The following is a 25,302-nucleotide window of genomic DNA, read 5'->3' as shown; positions in this document are numbered from 1 at the left end:
AATGTGTAGGGCGCCAGCTGGTCCGTGTCTCCGGACAGACGGGTGCTCTGCACGGTACCTGACCGGCGGCGATGTCCGCTGTCCGGTACCCGTCTGAACGCCGTCCTACACGTCTGGTGCCTGAAGTATCTGCTGGGCCATATCGTGTCCCACGCGCGACCGACGACCGGCGCGGAGGCCACCGGATGGCAGTTTGGTGCTACAGCGTAGCCTGTTCGGCCGCAATCCACCTCAGGAACGACCGCGTCAGTCGCGGGCCCGCCTGAGAAACCGTCAGAATGTTCAGAAACGGCCTAACAATGTGGTGTGCTGTTGCGGTGCGGGCGGCGCTGGTGGCAGCGATGACCCGGCTGACGGCTGCGGTGACGCAGCTGGTGGCCCAGGGGAGTGGCCACCGGTCAGGCCGGTGCGGACGGCGCTTCCTCGTGGACCCGGCTGGCGCGCCGGGCCCGTCTGGGCCGGTCGACCTCGGCTGACGTAACTTTGGCGCCCGGCGCAGGGCGCAGAGAGGCGCCGGTCAGTGGCCTCCGCCTGCCGTCCCTGACCGCCCCACCGCCGGCGCCGCTGGCGGTCCGAGCAGCTTGCGGCGTCACCGTCCGAAACCCGCTTGAAGACCGGGCACACGTGCTGCTGACTGTGGTCACTTTCAAGCGGATCTCAGTGTGCTGTAGAGCGGGTGCGCAACATGTCTGGCCGTTGAAGTCAGAGAGGTGGGTTAAGTTCAGCCAAAATGATAAGGGCTTACCATAATGTGTTGTTGGGCCTTCCGCAGGAATGGCCGCGGTACCATTCAGTGTGTTTGTAACGGGAGGGGTCCTAGTGAATGGCTTCCATGGTCCCAAGGGGAATCAGGCATTGCAAGGACGGCATGTAAGGTAAGACAAGGACGTAACGTTCTGACAGCGGCGTCCGAAGTCACGCAACCTCTACTGAAGACTCCTTGTCCGGACCGTGAGGAGAACCTCGAGGCCCGGAGGTGGACCCTTCTCTGGGGGCCAGTAGCTCGACGCCAACACCGTCGATTAAACAGCGGTCCTTGGTCCGAAATTGGTCCCGTTCCGCCAGGACCCGGGGTCTGGGGGTGGTCCCGTCCCGTAAGGACCCCGGGGTCGGCCGAGATGTCGGCGCGGCCTCCGCCGGCGGCCGGATCGATCGGACGGCCGGGGATTCCGGCGCCGTGACGTCACAGCATCCGCCGCCAGCAGAATCAGTCGTCGGCCACGTGATGTCCCCCTCCCCCGTCCGACCGGCGCTGGACGACTGGTGTGTGAGGGTGTAATGCCGCTATCACGACACTGCGGGCGGACGGTGTAGAGACAGGAGGTCAGAGGCCTGTGTCTGTCGCCTCACAGCCTGAGGCCTCGCGTCCAACCACTGGTGATGTTGTCCATAGACATCCGAGTGCCTGGTGGAGTGTGTGCCCCGCCAGCGTGGCTCACTGCTGCGTTTGCGGTGAATGCACGACAAACCGGTCACGAAGCAAACGTCATGAGCGGGCTCAGTCAATGCGTCATTGGCCGGGACCGGTTAACGGGTGCACAGCGGGCCGAGCGGAAACAGACGAGGCGCCGCTGCTGTGTGCTGCCGGGAGCCGTTTCATGAACAGTTCATTGCAGTTTAAGGCTTGTCCAAGTTTCATAATTTGTCTTGTATTGCCAGCAGCCAGGTTGATGCTGTCTCTTAATTTGTTGGTGGTTTATGCAACGACACGCCTCTTCTTCGAAAGGTTGGTAACCTGCGGGCATGACGTCATCCCCGATGTCAGAATAATGCTAGTAACGTTTGCGGTAACAGCTGCTGAAGTCCCGACACTCCATGACGACCGCACCATGTGAACTGTGGGACACCCCACTGCGCAGGGTGGCAGCGTTCCCTGGACCGATAACGCGCGTCGGTCTGGCAGTAACCGGCCGTTCCGGCTGCGACCGCATCTGGGTAACGGAGGGGGGACTGAGTTCGGGGATGGGATGTCCAGGCAGCTCCTCTTCCGTTGACGTAAGGAGATGGCCGGCCGTGGAGATTCGACCTGAGGATGTCGACCGCGGGGTGGGCGTCAGTCACTCAGTCTGGACGAGCCGTCATGTGCAGCCATCAGCTGTCAGATGCATGCCAGCCGTCATGGCGGGCGAGCGTGCCCAGCCGAATGAGGCGAGCCACCGGTCGCCGGGTCCCCAGCTGGCGGTCAGGTGCCACCCACGGCGACCGACTGTCGGGTGCGGCGAGCCCTGACGACCCCGCCGCCGAGCCCGGCGGAGCGGCACCCGTCCCCTGACGGCCGGCTCCGCTGCGCAGAAGACAGCCGCGGGACGTGTCCGCGGGCGGGCGCCGGCAGGGCGCTCCAGGCGCTCCGGTGTTCGGAGCCATTGTTCGGAGAGCCGAGCCGGGCTCGCATTGCAGTCGTGCACGGGACCTGACCGGAGCGGGCCATTCACCTCCACTCGGGTCCGCAGCACCAGTCTGCTCAGATCAGTATCCAAAATGTAGATTGTTACGCGCCTATCCAGGAGGAGCATCTCCTCGATTAGGGTTAGTCCCATCCGTTGTTGCATAAGCTGCTAGGCCAAATGATGGCGCAAGCGCCTAACTGGGTTGTCAGACCAGACTACTTGTAAACACGAACAGCACATGACTACAGCAGGGAGGAGTTTCGTTGTAATAGGTCAATCCACGTATGCCTGCCGGAATATCGTTACTGCGCAATGGCCTGAGATGGGCTGCACTTACACGCGAACAGTGCGGCGTCCGGTCAATAAGACGACGGTCAATATGTGGCGCCTGGTTTCGGTTTCTGCAGCCGCCCTTACCTTGCCACTTTTCAGTCAGCGTAGCTTTATCGACCACCTTACCTGTGCCACGTTGGCGTTCAGGTGACTGCAGAAGCCGAGCCGAAGACCGCTGCCGTCACCAGCTCGCCGCAGTGGCCCAAACAAATTCGGCCTCAATAATGCACTGGGCCATTGCAGTGGGTTGGTTACCGTCTGCAGCCGGCCGAGCATTCTGCACGTGCGGCTGCAGGTCAGAGGGGGCAGCAGGCAGTAGTGCACCGGACCCGTTCCGGCACTTCAGGATAGAGCACCCCTTGTCGTAGGCCCGCCCGGCATGGCCCGGGCGCGCGCGAGAGAGGCGTCATTTGTCTCCGGTCTGTCGGGCGCAGACGGAGCACTAAACAATGGCAGTGCTGGCTGTTGGGCCCAGACGGGCTGGACCGCCCGGCCGTCCGCACACCCCGGCGGCGGTGCTGCCTGGCGCTGCCCCCGTCTGTCTGCTGGGCCCAGGCGGGCTGGACCGCCCGGCCGTCCGCCCGGCCCCCGGCGGCGGCGCGGCCCGGCCCGGCCCCCCCCCCCCCCCCCTGTCTGTGCTGGGCCCAGACGGGTTGGACGGCCCGGCCGTCCGCACGCCCCCTGCGCCGGCGCGGTACGGCGCTGCCCCCGCCTGTCTGCCCGCCTCGTCTGCACCTTCCTCCGGGGGGCTGCAGTAAAACGCACGGGCTAGAGCCGTCGCGGGCTGAGTCGGACGGGATGACGCGGGTTGTGTCCTACCCGTGGGACGCAGGGTGGGCGCTTGAGCTGTCACTGAACATGGTGGAATTGAGCGCGGCTCAGACTGGTACCGTGTGGGAGGCACGTATCTGGAAGATCCATGTTGTTATCAGATCAGAAACTTCTTATCCGCTACATGAAAAAGGCACTACCTTTAGATCTTTCGAAGGCATTAAATGTCTCCATCACTCCGATTCTGAAAACATCCAGATTTCTTTCATCTCTCGGGTTCCTTGCAACGAGCAAACATTTCAGTCATTTTTCCCCCTCAGAGGCTTAATACGCATGGGGGAAACGGTCAGCAGTGTCGCCGTCAAATGCTGACATCACTATTCCAAATCCAGAGCACATCGATGGGTCCCGTTTTACTTTTGACGCCGTCAAATTATGCTGCTTGGTCGACGTCTCTCTTCCTGGAATGGGTGCGGCGGCTGATCGTGCTCGACGCCTCGGGATGCCGTATCAGCACTGTAAGGACATCACGGGCTTGACGCGTTTCACGATCGATTGGCTACACTCGGAGGCGCGCGTACTCATGCTCTGCCTTTTTCCACAGGTCGCGATTAAGATCATCGACAAGAAGAGCTTAAGCCTGGACAACTTGAAGAAAGTGTACCGGGAGGTTGAAATCATGAAGCGGCTAAGCCATCCGAACATTATCAAACTGTATCAGGTGAGTCATAGTGCGTCCGAAAACAGTCTGCCTCCAGCCACCTCCTCAGGCGCTGCCGAAACAACACCGCTGGCGCGGATACGGGCCCAGCTTACTTTAAACGCTTGAACAGACGGTGCGCCCGTCCGGTGTTCATAAGGAAGGCATTCTCAGGGGAGACGGCCGGTTTTCGGTGTTGCCCTCTGCTTGGTTAAATGCAATATCTGAATCAGACATGGAATCGAAGTCGTCTTTAGCTCCGGCTTTGGCGTCGGCTTCGGCTTCGCGAATCCGCAGTTTTCCTGCAAGGACTTGACATGTGACTTTGAGCCATTGTGTTCGGCTGTCTTTGGGTTTGATTTCGGTTTCGTGTAATTTTACATGGCTGGTTCTGACTTTGCCTTCGTCTTTGCACCATGCGCAAAGTTAGCTTTAGTCTGGGCTTCGAACAAGGTTGATTTTTTGCTCTGGTTTTGGCTCTATGTGGTCTTGGAGGCCTGGTCTCAGCATTGTTACGGTAACTTTGTCACGGCAGTTGCAGTCTAACTTCACAATAAACAGTCATGTCAAAAACAAACCAGTCCGTCATGCCATCCCATTATATCACACAACTTTTCAAGGCTGTAACACATACATACAAAACCAGTCATTCATAGGAACAACTGACACCTGGCGACAGCCGGAGAACTAACTGTCCGAAACGTGATATACGCTCTAACACACAAGACGAGCACGATTGTCTTGACAACTCTTCCACCCGTAATGCACCTTATCCCAACCACTCCTCAAAACCCATGGGATATTTCCTAAACCCATACAGTTTTAACAGAAACGAACATCTTTTGGTCCTCAAAACAACGTTATGCACTATATTATGCCCGGCTTCTGCTCGTGTTTTTGAACTGATGGGCTTGGCTTCTGCTCGTGTTTCGTAGGTTCCAGTTCTCTGATTTCGACTTCAGCTTCGCGCGTATAAACTTCGAGGCCACTCGCTTCGGATTCGTCTTCGCGCTTTAGAATGACGAATCCACAGGCTTCGGCTTCGGATTTGCAGTTCCAAACTTTGACGCCACCGGCTTCGGCTTTGACGTCAGCTTCGGGTCGTTGTCTTATGTCCGGATTCGGCTTCAAAGCCAGCAGCGTGACTTCGTCCCCATCCCTGATACAAACGCCTATCAATGGACAATTCCTTGTCTGTCGACTATCCACACTCTCGCCCTTATTGCAAAAACGCCTAAAACACGTCCAGACATGCCCGGGCTTGCGTCTGCTGCATCGAGTTGTGCATGGCGCCGCTGCTGTTCACCGGACAGGGCTTATCCCTAGCGGTTGGCCGAAGCAGGGTGCCGGGCGGGTGGGCCGGCCCGAGGGCGCCCGGGGGCGGGCCGGCCCGAGGACGCCCGGAGGCGGGCCGGCCCGAGGGCGCCCGGAGGCGGGCCGGCCCGAGGGCGCCCGGCCGCCGCGGCCGTCGCCGCGCGTGTCGGCCGGCCAGCGCCCTCGTGACCGGTCGGCCGGCCAGCGCCCTCGTGACCGGTCGACCGGCCGCGAGCGGTGCCGGGCGGACGGGCCGGCCCGAGGGCGCCCGGAGGCGGGCCGGCCCGAGGGCGCCCGGAGGCGGGCCGGCCCGAGGGCGCCCGGCCGCCGCGGCCGTCGCCGCGCGTGTCGGCCGGCCAGCGCCCCCGTGACCGGTCGGCCGGCCGCGAGCCGGCGGCGGCGTGGCGTGCCGAACCCAGCTTGGGCCCAGAATACCCGCCGGCCGACCGGCCGCTGCAGCTCGGGACATCAGCGGCGAGCCAGGAATAGTCGGCCGTCTCGCCGGCGGCGGCGGCGGCGGTGCGGCGGCTCTGCGTGGGTACGGCTCACCCCGTCCGCGCCCGGCCGTCGGCGCTCTGCCGCGCTGTCAGCCCCAGACGGGTCCGGCCGCGTCCCGGCACCGCCCAAGCGGGACCGCCCCCCCCCCCCCCCCTGTGTGCCGCGGGCGCCCGCTGTGTGATTGGCGGCCGTTTTACGAAGCTTCGGTCAGACTTGACTATTAGCGTGCCTCGTGGGCGCGACCAGTTGCAGGCCCCCACGCTGCTTAATCTTATCACGGATTGCTGGCCGACGGGGCCTCGCGCAAAACACGGAGCCAAAAACGCGATCTGCTGCGGTATGCGGAAGCGTTGCCTGCCGTCAGTCGCGGTCCGTCACAAGGTCTACGACACCTCCGTCGCCTGCCGTCAGTCGCGGTCCCTCACAAGGTCTACGGCACCTGCGTCGCCTGCCGTCAGTCGCGGTCCGTCACAAGGTCTGCGGCACCTGCGTCGCCTGCCGTCAGTCGCGGTCCGTCACAAGGTCTACGGCACCCCCGACGCTGCCATTCTCCGTCTCCCGTGACGAATTTTGTACTCGGTCATGGTCCAGTGCGTCCGCGTCTGGCTGTCCCCGGACCGCTCTCTGGTCCCGGCTCCGGCTGGACTCGGTCGCTCTGGTGGTCGCTCGGTCTCCGGTCCGTTCTCTGGTCCAGTGCATCCGGCTCTGGCTCTGTCTCTGGGTACCTCCCTGCCTCGGGCGCTGAGTCAGTGGCCGTGACCGTGACCCCGGATCGATTCGTCGGCGTACCCCTGGGCGCCGGACGGCGCGGCGTTCACTGAGGGGACCGTCGGTAGGAAGATGCACTGCGCGTGCGCACGGCCGGCGGGTGTGACCGACCCGTACACCGCCTCGGCCATTACGGTGGCCGTATATCGGCACTGTTTCTAATGAGACCACTCTGGGATGGCAGCCGAGGCGGTTATAGGGCCTCGGTCGTTCAGCGGTGATGAGTGGGGCCCCGAGGTGTCAGCGGGCTGGTTAATGGGATGCAGCGCCGTCGGACGCAGCTCGTGGTGATGATGGAATCGGTCACTGATTGTGGCTACAGCGCTGCCGTGATGGTTCGTCTTCACCTGACGTACGGAAATAAAATTACGACTCATGAATGCTTGATTTACTGGGTTTGGGTATTCATTTCCTCTCCAATCCTGAGCGTTTTTGGAATGGGTAGTCTCGCGAATACGTTTTAGGTGTTGTCAGACATTGTCGATGCAATAATTACGTTCCTTGACATTTCTTCGCTGTTTTTGGACGGATCGCAACGGTTAAACGATGATGTCTGACCAGGGCTTATGACTTCAAATGGTTATTGGGGTTTTACCATCAGTTGCATGATTTTCGAAGCAAAAAAACAAACACATTTAGGCGACAATTGTCTCAACGTACCGGGGTAGCTTCTGGGAGCGCCGGCGTTGAAGTCCATGCGGGCGACGATGTGCGACTTGGCATCTATTCCATATATGGGATATTCCATGGGATGGATCTTGCATAGTTCTTAGCAATGCACACTGCTAATTCTGGTTCAAATGTGGTCGAAACCTAAATTTGAAAGAAGCGCCCAACCAATACATTGGTCGGGTGCTTCTGGCATTCGGCGTATTTCACTTTTATGGCGAATAAACACACTAAAGATAAGAGCGCAGCGCCAGCGGGTGGCTATAGTTGGAGGCCTCACCACGGATAGCAAATCGATTTCTGGCCGCATCAGGCTTGCGCTGTCGCTCCTACCAAAGTGTTCTGGTCGAGAACGCTCGGACGGGCGCTAGCTCGCCGCCCACAGGATAGGACCAAGATAGCGCTTTGATATCGATTGCATTTGGCAATGTAGCATGCATCAACAGAGCTGCTGTGCATTGCCTGTGCGGTGTTCATTGCGGGCGCCTGTACTGCTATACCTGAACTGATGTCTGTTCGGAATAACTGTTTTGTTAGTTGGTATCAGTTGACACTCCATTCACAAATACGTCGCTATCATGTGGCGTTTGTCAGAAATGACACGGTGTCTCAAACATCAATCAATTAATACTTGTTCTCAGACCGATTGCGGGTTCCGTGTTGTTAATTTGTGTGTGTGTTCTCATGCGGGTCTCTCTTTTCAGGTGATGGAAACTCAGAATATGCTGTATATTGTATCGGAGTACGCCAGCCAGGGTGATATTTTTGGTGAGTACTGTTGGGTGCGATGATGTTTAAGAACCTGTTCGCAAACGGTTCAGTTAGTGTAAATTTTGACTGCCAAATTGGTGCACTTTATTTATACGCTGTCTTCAGAGGCGTTTAAGTTTGAATAATCAGGCAGCAAAATACTACAATTGAAAGGTTTGTGCAATTTTATGTAGGAAGCTTTACATGCTCATGCCCATGCGTAACTTTAACCTCCAGGTTTACATTTCCATCCAACCACTGCGATTGGGTTGCGTTGAAATGTTTTCTGAGTGCATGATAATCTAATACAGAACATGTCGAATTTTACATATTGTCGTTTTAGACGGCAACTGCTGTGTCAGGGAATTTAAATGGAGGATACCGGTGAACAACCTGCTTATCTCACAGGCAAAAGCCGCTTACCAGTTACCGTGAAACGAAAAAGCTTCGAACTGACATGAACAACTGCATGGTCGCTCGGCCTAACAAACCAGCTTTGGTCGCTCGGCCTAACACACCAGGTTTTGTCGCTCGGCCTAACAAACCAGCTTTGGTCGCTCGGCGTAACAAACCAGCTGAGGCAAACGGAATAGTCTGGCGGCGCTCACTTGTGTTGTAGTGTTTACGCTCACTTGTGTCGTAGTGCCGGTCCGTTTTACATACTCTGTACAGGACATTGCCGATGGAGCTCTATTTTGATCTCGAGCGTCATGAATCAGATCGTCCGAACATTTGGTGGTCTATAAAAACAGCTCCTGCAGTTATGTGGCCGTGCTGTATCAAGTGCTAAATGTACCGTTCTGCATTTGGCTCTTCAGAAACATCGAGATAATGACTTAGATATAGTGTAGGGCACACATTGATACGCTTCGCGTCGTATAGATGGGGTCGATTTGCTTCAGACACATAACGTTTGCCCGCGCCGCTACGTCGCAACACTGACAGCCATTTTAACGCGTTGTTCGTACATCCCACAGGGAGCGGTATTCCAAAGACACTTTCGTTCCCCGTACAAGTGTAGGCCAACAGTCGTCTGCGTATATCGCTGCTGCCGCTCAACGTTTGATGTGCATGAGAGGGGTCCGGGAGCGCCATGTGGACCCTTCATTTGTCACCAAGTCGTCTGCTGGAGTGGACCATCGGCCCGAGCGCACGCGATCGGCCATCCCCGCAGTCGTGACGTCACCCAGCCCATCCGTATCTGTCACGACTTCAAACGTCGTCCGGTGGCCGCGGTGCCAACTTAAAGACCCGTTTCCGTCGAGCCCGGGGAAGGCGCGCCAGAATCATAATCAGGCGATGTTTGATGTGGGATCAAGCTTCAAGACGGAGCTGTGCAGCTGCACGGCAGAGGCTCGGCGCCCGCCAGTCAGCGGCCCGCCGCGCCTCTGCCGGCGTCATGCGGTCCGAGAGGTGCCTCGGTACGCTGTTCGGCTCGCAGTGCCAGAGGTGCCTCGGTACGCTGTTCGGCTCGCGGTACCAGAGGTGCCTCGGCACGCTGTTCGGCTCGCGGTACCAGAGGTGCCTCGGTGCGCTGTTCGGCTCGCGGTACCAGCGGTGTCTCGGTGCTCTGCTCAGCTCGTGGCCTGGGTAAACAGTGTTATCTTGGGGACGTGTCCGGGCCGGACTACACGTCCGCACACTGCTGAGCACTCGACCTGATTATGAGCGGCGTATCGGCCCGAGCGCACGTGATGATGTGCGAGTAGCTGACCGAATGCATAACAGGACGGCCATGGAATGTAGACACAGTGACTAGTGCTGAACCTCTTGGCAGGAGGCGCATCAGCCAAATGGAATGATCAGTAACATTGACGCAGGCAGTCATGATGGCAAGTGACTGAGGTGCCTGGGTGCGCTGGCATTGGGCTACCTATTGGAATTTGTCCATGCAATCCTTCTGAGTTAGTGCCAAATTTCAAGATAACTGCGGATTGGTGGCGCACTCCCCGTTCTCCCCGGGCGTCGCACCCGTGAGGAAATTTATCCGTATACCTACCGTGAACAGCCGGTGTTTCAGGTGTTACGTAACGAATGGTAAATGTGTTGCGCTTTTCTGCACTCACTTCGGCCGCATCTGCTTGGGTTATGAATCAATTGGCCGACGGCATGGGATGTTTTTTCTTGAGTATAAGAAATCCTTTGCGAAGTTTGTGAACCCACCAGTGAATGCTTCAGTCCGGTTCTGCGAAATCGATTTCTGCGCTGACTCATATGCAGGGGGCCGATTTCGATGCAGACTTGAGCAGGACAGAGTGGGTTTAATTGTATTAAATCTATATCGATTCCGACTCAAATACAGGAGGTCAGGATCAATTCCTGTTGAGTCGGTACCGGTTACGATTTGGAAAAACTCTTTTTATGAAGGTCAGCAGACATGACATACATATTCATAACAGAACAGCTAAGCAGGTAGCTGGCCTATCATGTGATGCTCACATGATATTTCAGAATACCGACACCACCGGTAACCCATTGCCTATATATGAGGCCACTCATCGATGATTCCAGCCAACAAAACTAACTTAACTCCGAAGACGATTCTGATTCTGGCTCAAACACAGCCTGCAGTGAATCCCAAGTCTGGGGCCGAAGGATCACACGTGACCCGTACTACGTACTCACATATATAGCCCACCACCGTCCCGGCAACTGTATTTTTGGCTGGCATGGCGCACAGCTCACGAACTAGCGCGATTTCCACTCTTTCGCAACCCGTGGGTGCCTTTGACTTCTTCGAACGTTAGCAGTCGCTCCCAGTTTATGTCGAATTTTCACCTCGTAAGCCGGCTTAATGCCTTTGCCTGGGTTTGATTGCTCAGTATAATGAAACGGGAGGGATTTTGCCTAGTCAGCCAGCCCATTTAGGCGCGTCCACACCCGCCGACCTCCGGCCTTTGCGTGCTAGGGCCGCGTTTAACGCGTTCGCACGGGTCCGTTGCCAATGCTGCGCTGGCTGCTGACTCCGCTTTTGCAAAGCTCGCGTGCACGCGTTGCATACCGGCATGTTCGAACGCTTTCGGAGGTGCTGGTGAATGGCCAAAAGCTCGTCAGATGTGACGTCAGCGGGTGTGACGTCATCGGTCCGTTAGGGCCCGGTCAAGGGGTTGCTAACCGCGCTTCGGAAGGTCTTGCGGTCCATTGTCAACGGTGCATGTGACGTCACCCGTCGGTCGGACGTCAGAGGCGGTGGGGGGGGGGGGGGGGGGAGGGCAGGGGGATGGTGTGCTGCCCGGTCGGAAGCGCGTTGTTGGACCCACAGGAAGTGTCAACCGCGCCCCCCCCCCCCCCTCCCCCACTACATTACACAGGGATTTTCCAGGCGGCTTCTGGACAAAATGAAGTATTTACAAGGGAACCTTCTGGACACCATTAAGCCCTTGTGTCGTATTCGAGGGAGATCGTAGGCACGTCTCCCTTTTCAAATTGTGGCATGTATTATAAGCACGTAAATAAATGTCGCTGATTAAAAAAAAAAAACTAGAAAAGAGACCTTCTTATCATCCAACAAAGGTCTTCCCCATCCCAAACAGGGACTGTTGTTGTAAAAGGGGTCTCCTGATGCACAGCACTCCTGATATGTTTCTAATCCTGAAAAGAGGCCACCTTGTTCTTTCGTCGATATAAATATACATTTTAGCGAATGTCAATGTCAGCGAATTCGTCGTCAATACTGTTAATGTTCATTTTGCGCATAAGTTATGAACATGGTTTTCAACCTTTCCGCAAAAACGCTTAGGCAGATGACTCCTGTTCAGAACCCATTTTGCCCGCCATTTTCAATAGGTATGAAATGCAAGCCAGCTGCACGCCTGGGGAACACTGTTCCAAACTGCTGTGTCTCTGAGGGGAAAGCAACCCTCACTCGTTTCTATTCGAGCGTGTGAAAAATGAGACAACCGTCATACCAATGTCATGCGTAAAGCAGGCTCATTGTAACAACGTTGCAAGTTGAGCTGGCTTTTCGGCTACCATGCGATGATACTTATGTACACATATTCGGCGCTCAATGAGCGTTCTGACGCAGGAATGCAGCTAGAGTATTAATAATTGTAGGGTGGGATACAGGGCTGACCAAGCCCTTCCCCTACGGAAAAGCCTCTACCCACCTGCCCCGAAAAAGAGGTCATCGGATATGGGCTCTCTTGATTTCGTGGGATCCATGCCCATCTTAAAAGCCAGGAGTCATCAATAGATGCTATGCTGCTTGTATTTTGAAGTCGATAAACTGAATGAAACATGCTCTTACAATTAATTTTACAATGTTTCAGTGGGCTTTTTCTAAGCCAATAGCATTGAAGAGCTGTCCGATTTTTTATGGGTTGCACAGGGACGTCGTGAACGCGGATATTCGATCGAAGTAAGGTGATAGATTTACATTCGCATAAACTCGTTTTGGTCTCAGAATGCTCAACTTTGTTCAGAATCAAGTGGGGGAAGAATTACATGACTCAGTTTTGGCCATGCGCGCTCGCAAGTCTTACAAGAACTGCGACACCCGGCGTTACAGTCTCCAGGGGCCGTACCGCTTCGGTTCCATGTCTCTAACACTAGGCGATGACCAACAGGCGGACGGAAACGACAACATTTCTTAAGGAAGTACCTTTCAACGTTTTAGGATGTCAATTGGCACGCTTGGAAGGTGCTCCGAGAGTATGTTTTATCTGTGCAATTTTAGATGTATGATATTATCGGATTAGCATTCATAGCATCGCGAGCCGTTACAAGAGTTTAATATTAGAATTAGGCAAGTAAATGCTAAATCTCTATTTTCGCGTTGCTGTTGCTGTTTATCTCTTCAGAGGATAAGCTCAAAATCATTCAAGTTGAATATAAGCCGCAGTCCAGTTTCTGAACGGTAGGAATTGATTTTAAAAGGCTTTTGGCCGCACCATTTTACGATGGCTGTTCTCGAGCGCCGGCCGCCCACCACCCGGCGTTAGCTGCACCGGCCAACGCCGCTCGGTCTCATGGAAACTGCTACCTCGGCCGTTTGTGTTCCTGCTCCTAAGATTGTGAGTGCGCATGCCCGAAACTGTTTGATGCAGTTTGTTTCACATGATGATAATGATCCCGAACAAGGATGGACGCCTCGTTTGTGTTGGCTTTTTCATTTATGACCTCATTGTGACCTGCCCTGTTGGAAACTAAGGAAACCCCTTTTCTTTTCCGGGCAAGCGATCCAGTGGGTAGACTAAAAGGGGGCAGATTATATTTACCGGTCAGGGGCTTCAGGGCAAATCGGTTACAGCGCGGGGTGCCTGCCGGCTATGATGCGGGTGACACAGGGGCGGAATCCCCTGGTCGATACCGAAACCCTTATAGGGATACATTATGCATTGGGCGCCCCCCCCCCCCTGACGCCTGAGACCCCTGATCCCGCCATTGGTTTCCAAATAGACGGAGGGGTCCTCATTCATGCAAAATGTCCCGTGTCGTCCCAGGTGTCCAATCATTGGCATAGAGATCTCGGCATCGTTCGTTCTCGGCATTCTCGGAATCGTTCGGCACAACGGGCTCCTGACTGAAATGGGATGGAGAGCCCTCCGTTGGGTATCGGTGCCCTGCCTGACAAAGGGCCTTCCATTATCGCGTTGTGGACTCACATCGTTAACTCCCATCGCCACGTTCGCAGTCAGAGGGCCTCAACCAACGCAGGGACCCCTGGCTTTCCGGGTCCCGTCCCAGTCCGTGTCCGACGGATGTCGCGATGGCCGACTCGAGGCCCCTTGCTAACATTGGGTGCTCGTTCAGGCACTGTGGGTCTCTGACCAACAAAGGATCACTCATTGCTTCAAAGGTGCCGACCAATGCAAACATTGTGTCCCCTCCTTGTCCCTGCTAAGCAAATGGGCCCCTCAGGGATCAGACCGACGCGGAGCCGATCTCTCGGTGTTGGCGGTCTGTGACCAAAATAGAGACCCGCATTGTCCCAGGGTGTCCCCAACCGGTGCAAGAAGCCCTGTATCTGACATTTGATGGCCCGGCCCTGCTTTCGTGTCCTCCAATCGGGCACTTATTATCGGTTCCGAGGGGCCCATTGGCTCTTCTGCACGCCCCGCGAGCACTGTCTCAGGCCGACTCTAGCGCCTTGTCAGTACCGGACCGTTGTTAAGCACTGTGGTCCCCTGGCTGATACGGGAGCTACATTGACTTCGGGGCCCCGACCAATGTAAATCGTGAATCTCGGCCCTGTGTTTGCTTGGTAAATGGTTCCTAAGCCCCAGACCTGATCCGGAGCACAATCTGGTAATGAATCTTTCGCGTGTCGCGGTCGTTAGGACTCTACCATAGTAACGGGTTTCGCAAATTGAGACTGTTGAGGACGAGCGGGAAAGGCTAGCGCCAAATACGTTAAAATTACGCTACCTTCCGGTTTCTCGTCTCGGCGAAAGATGTCGTTCGGCATCAGTAAAATTTGGTTTGGCGTCGATCGTCGAAACCAGGTTCCGGTAGTCGACGCAGAATCGACGATATGTGGCTTCACACGTTGTTGGGCGTGTATGACCGCGGGAGCGAAGAGTGCGGGTTGATTTGTGCGACTAATAATGTCTGCCGTGTAAATCCCGGTTGATTGCAGCAAGGCGGGGTGCAGGTGCATCACTCCCATTAGGCGTGTTCGACACGGCGAGTGTCCTTGGTATGGTCGGACGGTTGCCGCCACCGGTTCAGTCGGCTGATGTCGATCGCCAGGTCTTTGCAGCTGTTTCATCGAACAGTCATGTTGAAGCGAAGGTTGACACATTTCAAGATTTCTTTCGAAAGTGGACGGCTCATAACTTTATTAACGCTTTGTTTTCATTTTCCGATAAGACGTCATAGCAAACAGCGCAACTTGCTACGTTCTCTATAACGTAAACGTCACCTGATAGCCCCAAAACACTCCTTTAATAGCACAAAACTAGTCTATAGTCAGTCATAAATTTAAATCGTGCAGTTCAAAACTTGCAGCATACAGGAAACAAAAACATAAGAAGCAATTTTTTTAATAAACACTTTTCTACCGCGGAGGTTTAAAAGTGTGACTAACTCAGTCTCTAACTCCAAGTGTGCATGCAAAGAAATTCAAGCAAATAGGCTCCCCGCATCACGCTTCATTCAAACATGCAAGTGAGTTGAAGTAAACAGGATCAGTTATACATGCAAGCGATTTCAATTAACATGCATCGTACACCACCGTCAGGCATCACTTACACATGTGAACGACATTAAGCTAGCACACATCACACGTAAAGGCACATACCACGTTCGCGTAATCGGCCATAACGAGCCATGTCGTGAAGATTTGATCTCCGACTTTTTATGAGAATAGATTCACTTATTTCCCTGTCTGGTTGGCCCCGTGTTTTGTAAATGACTTTGGGCTCCGAAAGGGGCAAAGGGTTCATACCTCCCTCGATTTCAACCTGTGTGTTTTGCCAAAAAAATGGTCACCGAAAGGGATATTCCTTGTTTTGTTTTTAACGTCCCGCACGTGTTCATTATACCTTAAACGAATAGGGCGCATGAACTCCATGACATATACCATGTCCCTCCCATGTTTTCACGCAGTTTACACTTGCTTTCAAATCACGTGTTCTTGCGTACAAAGCCCTTGAAACCCAGAAGTGCGCAAATGACATCTTTTGCCCCCGGGAACTTGGGCTTCGAGATGAAACATTTCACCAGAAACTTTTTAGCTTATTGTCGCCCTTCCAAGCCATGAGTATGCGCGGGTTTGATTTTTTAACAGTTAGATTTCCCAAACCAAATGCTTATCTATGTCAGGTGGTATTAAGAATCCGTCTTCCGACAGGACGTGTTCCCGCCTCTAGACCCATTCCCGTGCTCTAGACTTTTTCACTTCTTCTAACATTCTACCTAAAAGTCACGGAGAATGTCTTGCTCAACAGCAAAGCCCATACTTGGTTTATGCTCTTTCTTGCCTGTTCACTTCTTTTGAGTTGCTTATGGCCTAGTGGAAGATGTTACAGATTATGCTGTACTTATTGGAAGTTTGGATGCACAGATTCGCGGTGCAGAATCGTACCAGAACTGGTGGGCTTGATAAAGAGCTCCGTTTCTAACGTTGTGCGGTGGTTCCTCCTTTCCACCGTCACCAGTGTGTCTAAATATGGGACCCCCTTTCCGTCCCCTGTATTCTCCATCGTAAAAGCTAGATTCGGGTGCTGGCTGTTCATGAACTCTAAAAACTTTCCAGGGGCACGCTGTCCATGCGTCCATACCTCAGCATAATCATCGATGTAATCAACTAAGAAAGTTGGTTTTAATGGGCTGGTGTCCTGGGCCTTCGTTTCAAATTGATCTAAAAATATTATCGCCGGAGGAGGAGGACATGGGTTCCCCAATGTTATTCCCACTTTTTGTCTGTAGAAGTCATCTCCGAACGAGACAACATTATCCTGGAGACACTGTTCTAAAAGACGGCAATTTCGGTCTATAAAAAAATCGTCTTTTGATAGACTGAAAGCATCATCGTCATGGAAATGTTGGCCTAATTTAGCTTTTACGGCAGGGGCAGCCTCATTGATTGGTATATTGCCATATAAATTGAAAACATCTACACTGGTGAAAATATTGCCATTTGGTAACCCTTTGCCTGCGAACGAAAAACCTTTTTTTAAAAAGCCTCTGGTGTCCCACAGGTGAGTGGGAACAGCCTCAAGAGTTGGCTGAGTATTTTCTAAAACAGATACGAACGTTTTTCTGTGTGACCACCACACACAGATATCACAGGTCTAAGGGGCACTCCAGGTTTGTGGTCTTTGGGCATCCCATAGAATACAGGTGTTCTACTGTGTCAAGTCTCAAATCTTTGATGGGTTTGTCCGAAAATTTTCCGCTAACTGCACTCCTTTTTGTTTATGACCTATTTCTCCGAGGAATAAGGCTATTGCCACTGTCTTATCTATCTATAAAACATTCCCTGTAACGCAAAATTGAGCCTCCTGATCTAGAGCATGGGCTATCCATGCTCTGGAACATAAAAATGGCCTGGTGATGCAGAGAACGGCCTGACTTGACGCAGAAAATGGTCTTCTGGGCCTGACTTTTTACTCTCTAATTCAGCTATGGGGCTCCTTGGTGCGAACTTTGGTAATCTGTGGGCAGCTGCAAAACATATAGTCTGGGCAAAAGGAGCCTCCCAGAAATTTGAGGAGCCAAAAACACACTCTTGTTCCCTCCCCTCTCCAGTCCCCCTGCTGCGTCGCCTTGACAGTGCAGCGGCACCGTTCCCCCGACGTCAGAAGCATTAGACCTCGTGCTGTCGCTCAAGGTGATTCTGGACATAGCGCGGCATTGAGAGGCTGTCTGCGGGACGGCATCGGCAGCGTGGAAATAGCCGCACTCAAACCAAATTGGGACTCTAGTTCGGTATGTTACTGTCTGACCTTTTCCCAAACTATGTGCCGACCTTCCACGGCCATGTAATCTTGGAAAGCACAACCCTTTTGGGAGAGGCTCGACCTGCGGCCGATGATTCACCCCGGCTTACTGATTGCGGCCGTTGATTTATCCCGGCTTACTGATTTTGTGAGGCCGATATTATTTACACATATATCACTGCTGCTTTCCACTTATACAACCGTAAGGCGGACAGACGTACCTTCAATCAGTGATATATATATATATATATATATATATATATATATTCCGTATAGCTAGTATCGTGGGGCTGTAACCCGTCGAAAGTCGCCACCGGCGCGCTGCAATAGAATGATTTGGTCGAGGCCGAGATGTCCAGATTAGGCGAACTGGCGTACCTGCGATGGCATTGCACTGTCTTTTTAATCAGCCCATGCCATGCTGAGAATCGAAGCAATTATTTCAGGTAATAGCCGTTAATCCAGCCAGGGAGTTCTACGCTATTTTGTGTTAATAAACATTTTCAAAGAATTGCGTTCTTTTCAGTTCAGTTCTTGTTCCAATTCAGTTCTTCAAAATTTAGTTCTTGAACCAACGAATCTAAGATGCCAGCAATAATGTTGTTAAGTAATGGTGGCGTGTACTACCTACCCTTGGGCACCAAGCATACCGAACGGCTTGAGGTAGGCAGCCTGAAATAAGCGCCCTGACTAGCGCTGCTTGCCATGATCGAGGCCCATGTTCACCGTGGTCTTGATGCGGTTAGACTGCTCTGTTTCGGAACCAGCTGTCCTGCATGCGGCGTATGACGGCTTAAAACTGATGCTTAGCGTCAGGCTCTGGGTCTGCTAGAAGCTTTGTGGCGGTGGGCATGACAGGATCACCAATCATCACGTGATTTATGAACCACGCTATCCCGTTAGCCTAAACGCCTGGCGTTTCAGATGATGCTTGTGGTTTGGCTTGTGCAATGCCACGGATGCTGTCATGTGCGGCGTGCTGTCTCTCCAAGCGGACGACTGACTCGCTGGAGCGAAACACCGGGTTTCAGCTGGCACCCGGCTGAGCTCCCGGCCGTGTGCGTCTGACCGCCACGCGGCTAATATATGGGCACCCTCTCCCCGCAGAGTACATATCCCACAACGGCCGGCTGCGTGAGGACGAGGCGCAGAAGAAGTTCTCGCAGATCGCGTCGGCGGTCGACTACTGCCACCGGCGCGGCATCGTCCACCGCGATCTTAAGGTGCGCGCGCACGGAGGGAGGCCGGCTGATGCCGCGGTCCCGCTGACGCTGCCGACCCCGCTGACGTCGCCGGCCCCGCCGACGCTGCGGACTCCCCTGACGCTGCCGACCCCGCTGACGCTGCCGACCCCGCCGACGCTGCGGACTCCCCTGACGCTGCCGGCCCCGCTGACGCTGCCGACCCCGCCGACACTGCGGACTCCCCTGACGCTGCCGGCCCCGCTGACGCTGCCGACCCCGCCGACGACGCTGCGGACTCCCTGACGCTGCCGGCCCCGCTGGCGCCGCCGGCCCTTACTGACGCCGTCGCGAGCACAGCTGCTATCGCGGGGATCGCTGCCGCCGCGGGCGCGCTGCCTGCGGGCATCGCTGCCGCGCGGGCATCGCTGCTGTCGCGGGCATCGCTGCCGCCGCGGGCATCGCTGCTGTCGCGGACATCGCTGCCGCCGCGGGCGCGCTGCCGCCGCGGGCATCGCTGCCGCCGCGGGCATCGCTGCCGCCGTGGGCGCCGCGGCTGTCGCGGGCGCCGCGGCTGTCGCGGGCATCGCTACCGCCGCGGGCATCGCTGCCGCCGCGGGCATCGCTGCCGCCGCGGGCATCGCTGCCGCCGCGGGCGCGCTGTCGCAGCGGGCATCGCTGCCGCCGCGGGCATCGCTGCCGCCGCGGGCATCGCTGCCGCCGCGGGCATCGCTGCCGCCGCGGGCGCGCTGCCGCCGCGGGCATCGCTGCCGCCGCGGGCTGCCTCCGCGGGCGCGCTGCCGCCGCGGGCATCGCTGCCGCCGCGGGCATCGCTGCCGCCGCGGGCATCGCTGCTGTCGCGGGCATCGCTGCCGCCGCGGGCGCCCGCTGCTGTCACGGGCATCGCTGCCGCCGCAGGCATCGCCGCCGCCGCGGGCGCCGCTGCCGTCGCGGGCGCCGCTGCTGTCGCGGGCTCCGCTTCGGCCGCGGGCCGCCTCTGCACGGGCAGCTTGCCGATGCCGCTGGGCGCCGCCGGGGTCGAGGCCTCAGAGCATCGTTCGGTGGACCGTTGGGCAGATTTGCAAGGAAGAGAGCGCTATGATTTTTCAGCTTTCGGTGCATTGTGGGCTCTTCTCCTGTGGGGAGGATAGTCACGGGGGCCCGCCCTCCAGATAGAAAGGCAGGCCCACCCATAACGCTGACGTTCACTCTCCTCTCAAGCGCTGCGGTCTCGCTGTGACCTATCGGGTAAGGCATTTTGAGAAATGCACCAAGCTGTTCCGTAACCCAGTAAAAGCTTTGCTTTTTGTCTAACAAAATGCAAAGCTTTAACATCATTCATGCTCGGGAACGGCGATGATTTTAATCGGATGTTTGTGATGAGGCATGTATAGTGCCTTGACATATATGTGTTGACGGGTCTCTTTGCTCAGGCTCGTTGTCAGTTCATGAGGTCCAGTTCCGTGCAGTGCGCTGTTGCAATGGGTCCATCTTCACAACCGGCATGTACGCTTGCGACACCACCGACCTTCGAGGTCGCGTGTCTAAAGTAAACAATATAACGGTATGGCCGCGAATGTGGCAAATATGACGTGACCTCGCGGTGGCAGAGGCGTCGGGGCGAGGCGATATGTCTGTTGGTGTTCCGTGTCACGCAGCCGGCGCAGACGGTGACCTGCGCCCTCTATGCCGGCAGGTGGAGAACCTTTTGATAGACGCGGGCGGTCAGATAAAGATCGCCGACTGGGGCTTCAGCACCTTCTTCCAGCGGGGTGGTGCGCTGACCACCTGGTGTGGCTCACCGCCGTACGCGGCGCCCGAGGTCTTCGAGGGCAAGGTGTACACCGGCCCCGAGATCGACATCTGGGTGAGAGGCGCGCCGCCCCCGCCGGCCCTCGGCCAGTATGGCGTCTGTAGCCGTGCAAAGAACGTCACGCACGGTCAAACACTTCTCTGTGGGGGCATTTACATGTGGAAAGAATGGCGCAGGCTATAGCGGTGACCTTGCTGCCTTCTGATTGTGGTCCCATTCGCTGATATGGTGGAGTCTCACTATCCGCTTGTTCGGGGATGAGAGCGTGTCAAGCTGTATAGACTGTACTGCGCACTGTAAAGCGATACCGTTGACCTTTTGCTATACTCAAACATCTAACATGTTTACAAAACTAAACCTTCGTTTATGCTTGAAAGCAAGTGGAGGCTGCTCTTGAACCTGCATTGGCAATTTTTTGACTATATAAGCGGCCATGATGTATTGATTTTCAGTGCCCCATTTTCGGGCCATTTGGTTTAATAGTTGTTCGTCCGCACACCCTCAAGTTCTGAGTGGATGTATCAATACGAAGTGAACTATTGTTGCTCAGGTAATGGATGATTGATTGGTCATGACATCAAATATCGAGGCCACAGCACCGATTACATAGCCTTTTCATGGCATCGTTCTGAAGATCTGGGTTAGCATTAACAAAGGTGTTGCGATGATATGCCCGATTCAGGTCGGTCCTGCACGTCCTGTGCTTGTCCTTCCACCCAGTCTGCACACCGTCTTGGCCGTCTTGCGCCGACTGTTTCCCGCACAGCCCAGCCCATCGTGCCGTGCTCTCCGTCCCCGGCCGCATCTCTGCAGCGTGTTCACGGCGTCTCCGCGCCCCTCTGTCCTGCAGAGCCTGGGAGTGGTGCTGTACGTGCTGGTGTGCGGCGCGCTGCCCTTCGAGGGCAGCACCGTGCAGGCGCTGCGCGAGCGCGTGCTGTCCGGCCGCTTCCGGATCCCGTTCTTCATGTCGACAGGTGAGCGGCGCCGGCTGTGGCCGCCGGAGGTGACGCCGAGTGCACTCGGGCAGTGACGACAGCCGCTGCCGGCCGCTGGGCGCCTGCAGCACCCCGGCAGCCGCTGCCGGCCGCTGGGCGCCTGCAGCACCCCGGCAGCCGCTGCCGGCTGCTGCGCGCCCGCAGCACCCCGGCAGCCGCTGCCGGCCCGCTGGTCGCCTGCAACACTCCGGCAGCCGCTGCCGGCCGCTGGGCGCCCGCAGCACCCCGGCAGCCGCTGCCGGCCGCTGCGTGCCCGCAGCACCCCGGCAGCCGATGCCGGCCGCTGCGCGCCTGCCAGCACCCCGGCAGCCGCTGCCGGCCGCTGCGCGCCCGCAGCACCCCGGCAGCCGCTGCCGGCTGCTGCGCGCCTGCAGCACCCCGGCAGCCGCTGCCGGCCGCTGCGGCCGCAGCACCCCCGGCAGCCGCTGCCGGAGCACCCCGGCAGCCGCTGCCGGCCGCTGCGCGCCTGCAGCACCCCGGCAGCCGCTGCCGGCCGCTGCGCGCCCGCAGCACCCCGGCAGCCTGTGCTGCTCTCGGCAGACGACCTCTCTGTTGTCTGACAACCTCTCTCCATGTAACTTATGGGTGCGTCGCGCCGTGTAGTGCTCTTATGAAGCGTGTGATGCTGTTTCGGATTATCCCATTGCTTTGGCCATGAGTACCGTCTCAGTGACGACAGCGCGGCAATTTCGTTGAGTGATATGATGAAGTCATCGCGGCGACCGGCAATCACAATCGGAGGCCGAATTACCCACCATCACTCGCCGTATACCCAAGCGGCCACCATCACTCGCCGTATACCCAAGAGGCCACCGTCACTCGCGGTATACCCAAGCGGCCACCATCACTCGCGGTATACCCAAGCAGCCACCATCACTTGCGGTATACCCAAGCGGCCACCATCACTCGCCGTCTACCCAAGCGGCCACTATCACTCGCAGTATAACCAAGCGGCCATCATCACTCGCGGCATACCCAAGCGGCCACTATCACTCGCCGTAATAAGAGGCTTTATGGAAATCCGTGTTCGATCAGCCAGCTATTTCTGGCGGCCCCAGACACCACGTGTCGGATCTGTGACGTATCTTACTGTTCGCAATCAATGATCAATGGATCGCAGTCACAGAGTCGCAGTCGGATCGGTGCAAACGCTCATATCACGCAAAACTGTCTCCAGTGGTGTAGGAGGACGGAGGACGTACCGTGGGAAGGATGTACCATGGGAGGACGGAGGACGTACCGTGGGAGGGCGGAGGACGTGCCGTCGTAATGAGGAGCGCATCGTCCAACGGCATGGAAATTGAATGGTTCGCCTATCGGGGGGGGGGGGGGGGGGGAGGGGGGACTGCATGGAAAAATGGGCGTAAAAATATCCGCCCTCCATTGAAGTCATCAGCCAATGGCGGCATCACTCCCTGTTTTTTCAGCCAAAAATGACAAATCGGGACGGTAAGCTCAGTCGCGAAAGCCTCGTCCTACCCCGCAAGCAGCCGGGGACGCCACGAGTCCGTACCCGTTCCGCCCTTAAAACGCGCGGTATCCCGAAAACAAAACACGCGCCGGCGTTTGCCAGGGGCCGGTCGGCGGCCATTTCGCCTGAGCCGGCTGGTGGCGATGGCGGGTCGGTCCGCTGAGCGCTGGCGGTGCCTGCCCGCCCCGAGCCCGAGTCGAGCGCCCTCTGACGTCAGTGCGCGTCAGCAGCGTCGGTTTTTAATCAGAGCGCGGGGCGCGCGGTCTCCGGCCGTGGCGGAGTGGGTGTCCTGCTCTTTATAGACACGAGAACGCCACCATAGTGACGCACAGCACTGGCGAAAATACCATGCTCAGAAATTTAAACGTTCAACTTTGTTACCGAAAATGGCGGCAGAATTAACCTCACTGGTGCAGAAGACGACGGTAGAAGTTCACCGGAGGAAAGGGCAACCGTTGCGTTTGAAGGGATGACGCAGCGCAGCCAATAGCGGGAGCATTTCTGCTGGGGTAGCGGAAGGTGTAGTGGCAGAGAGGAGGACACGCACGGATGCCGATACACAGGTGTGTCAGTGGACAGGTCTGCCCACTGAACAGGTCCATGGACTGCATAGGTGGACAGGTCTGCCTACCGGGAATGGATGCTGGCGGGAGGGAAGGCTCCGTTGGTTTGACTTGTTGGGAAAGATCGGGCTTTATTAACAACAAACATGACGCACAGCAACCGACAACGGAGCACTCATTGGTGGCAAACATGCACGTCGTTTGACAATCTACCTGTATCTTTTTCTCTAATGACGTATTTGTGTACTTGCATCAAACAAGTTTGTGTTTCGCTTATCAGGCTTTGATGGAGTGGGGCGGTTTTTCATCGCCATGTTTCGTATTATTATTACAACTGAGATCATAGATCACACCATTTGTTATCTGATGACAGCGTGTACCCGTTGCAAAGAATCTGAGTTTTACCAGATTTGTAGACGATCCCTCGTAAGGCTCATCAGAACGGCTACCACTGGTGTATGCGATTTCGGTTATAACGCCCCGTCGAAGTAAAACGGGCACATGGTTCGGAATCACTGTTGAATGACCGGTTTCGAATGGCCAAACCTGCCGGTCGTCTCATCTTGCAAGCTAAGTTAATCTTCAATATGCTGGTAAATTCAGCTGCCATGTGAAACACACGCCACCTTTTCGCTACAGCAGTTTGGCTGGTGCTGCCGCTTACGACGGCTCCCGAAGTGTTTGCTTGTCGGAGACTGTAGGAAACCCTGTCGCCTTAACTGTCATGGCAAGCCTGCAGCAGCTGGTGCCACACCTCAACGTCAGCTGGGCCGTGCTGAAACAGACCCGTGACGTGTAGCAATGGATGATGATGACGATGAATCATCATCATCCACCATAGCACGCACCCTTAAGGGTGCGTGCTATCTTTGGTAGGGTAATATTTTGTTATGTCCTGATTCGTGGCCAAATGTAGGAAACTGGGCGGAAGGGAAGTACATTGTTGTATTCCCAGATACCAAATGACGCGTAAACATGTCATGTTTTCTATGCAAAAAGATTCGTGTATTTGTTTTTGTTTCTGTTGAACCGGTTTAATACAGCAGTTTTTCGAAGATATGGGTCAATCCTGGACGTCTTGGAAGATGGATTGTACGCTGACAGGTCGTTAGAGCCGAATCGGTCGGTGGCATGAACACGATTTGTACCTTACGGAGGGAGAGCAGTTATGATATTGGTTACAGCTCGTCTCCAATCTGAGATGGCAGAGCAATCTCTGCATATATGCATATATCAAACAAGTTTGCAATCTCTGCATATAGCAGCTCTCTATATCTATATAGCAGACTCAATGCAATCTCTGCATATAGCAGCATATAATGTTATGGTTCAGCTGTTGGTATGCTGTTGGATTTCAGGTGCTGCAGGACATGAAACATGGTGATATCAAGAAGGTTGGAAAATGGAAAGCACCAAAACTTAACAACTCAATTTAGGAAAAGCCTATCGATCTATCGGTACAGTGTGGGGGAACGCACGTGCGAAGGACGTCTCTGAGGCGGGCATATCAAATGGGCCAAGAGTGAAGGAAGAACTCCGCGTATGTTTGGAGCGGTGGGGAGCAGTGCGCGCAGTCAGCACTCGGTGGGACCACATCTGCGCGCGCCCTTGGGGGCTGGGGACTCACCGTGGCTCGTGCTGCGAGCGCCGTCCGGGGGCGGCCGCAGCCCGCCGCCATCTTGGCCGCCCCTGAGCGGCTATTG

At 55.8% G+C, this 25,302-nt stretch overlaps 1 protein-coding gene across 1 annotated transcript in view; it reads left to right on the top strand.

The window, feature by feature from the left end:
* LOC119108300 (serine/threonine-protein kinase SIK1) overlaps positions 1-25,302 on the top strand; it is a 43,145-nt gene that overhangs the window by 12,614 nt on the left and 5,229 nt on the right. The window contains exons 2-6 of the mRNA XM_037231879.1: positions 4,096-4,212; positions 8,145-8,208; positions 18,684-18,799; positions 20,454-20,624; positions 21,421-21,544. Of these exons, the coding sequence (XP_037087774.1) occupies positions 4,096-4,212; positions 8,145-8,208; positions 18,684-18,799; positions 20,454-20,624; positions 21,421-21,544 (592 nt within the window). The remainder of the gene's footprint in view (positions 1-4,095; positions 4,213-8,144; positions 8,209-18,683; positions 18,800-20,453; positions 20,625-21,420; positions 21,545-25,302) is intronic.

The sequence above is a fragment of the Pollicipes pollicipes genome, unplaced genomic scaffold, assembly GCF_011947565.3.
Source record: "Pollicipes pollicipes isolate AB1234 unplaced genomic scaffold, Ppol_2.1 Scaffold_2555;HRSCAF=2994_pilon_pilon_pilon, whole genome shotgun sequence".
NCBI classification, from domain to species: Eukaryota; Metazoa; Arthropoda; class Thecostraca; order Pollicipedomorpha; family Pollicipedidae; genus Pollicipes; species Pollicipes pollicipes.
This window is presented reverse-complemented; position numbering and strand designations above follow the sequence as displayed.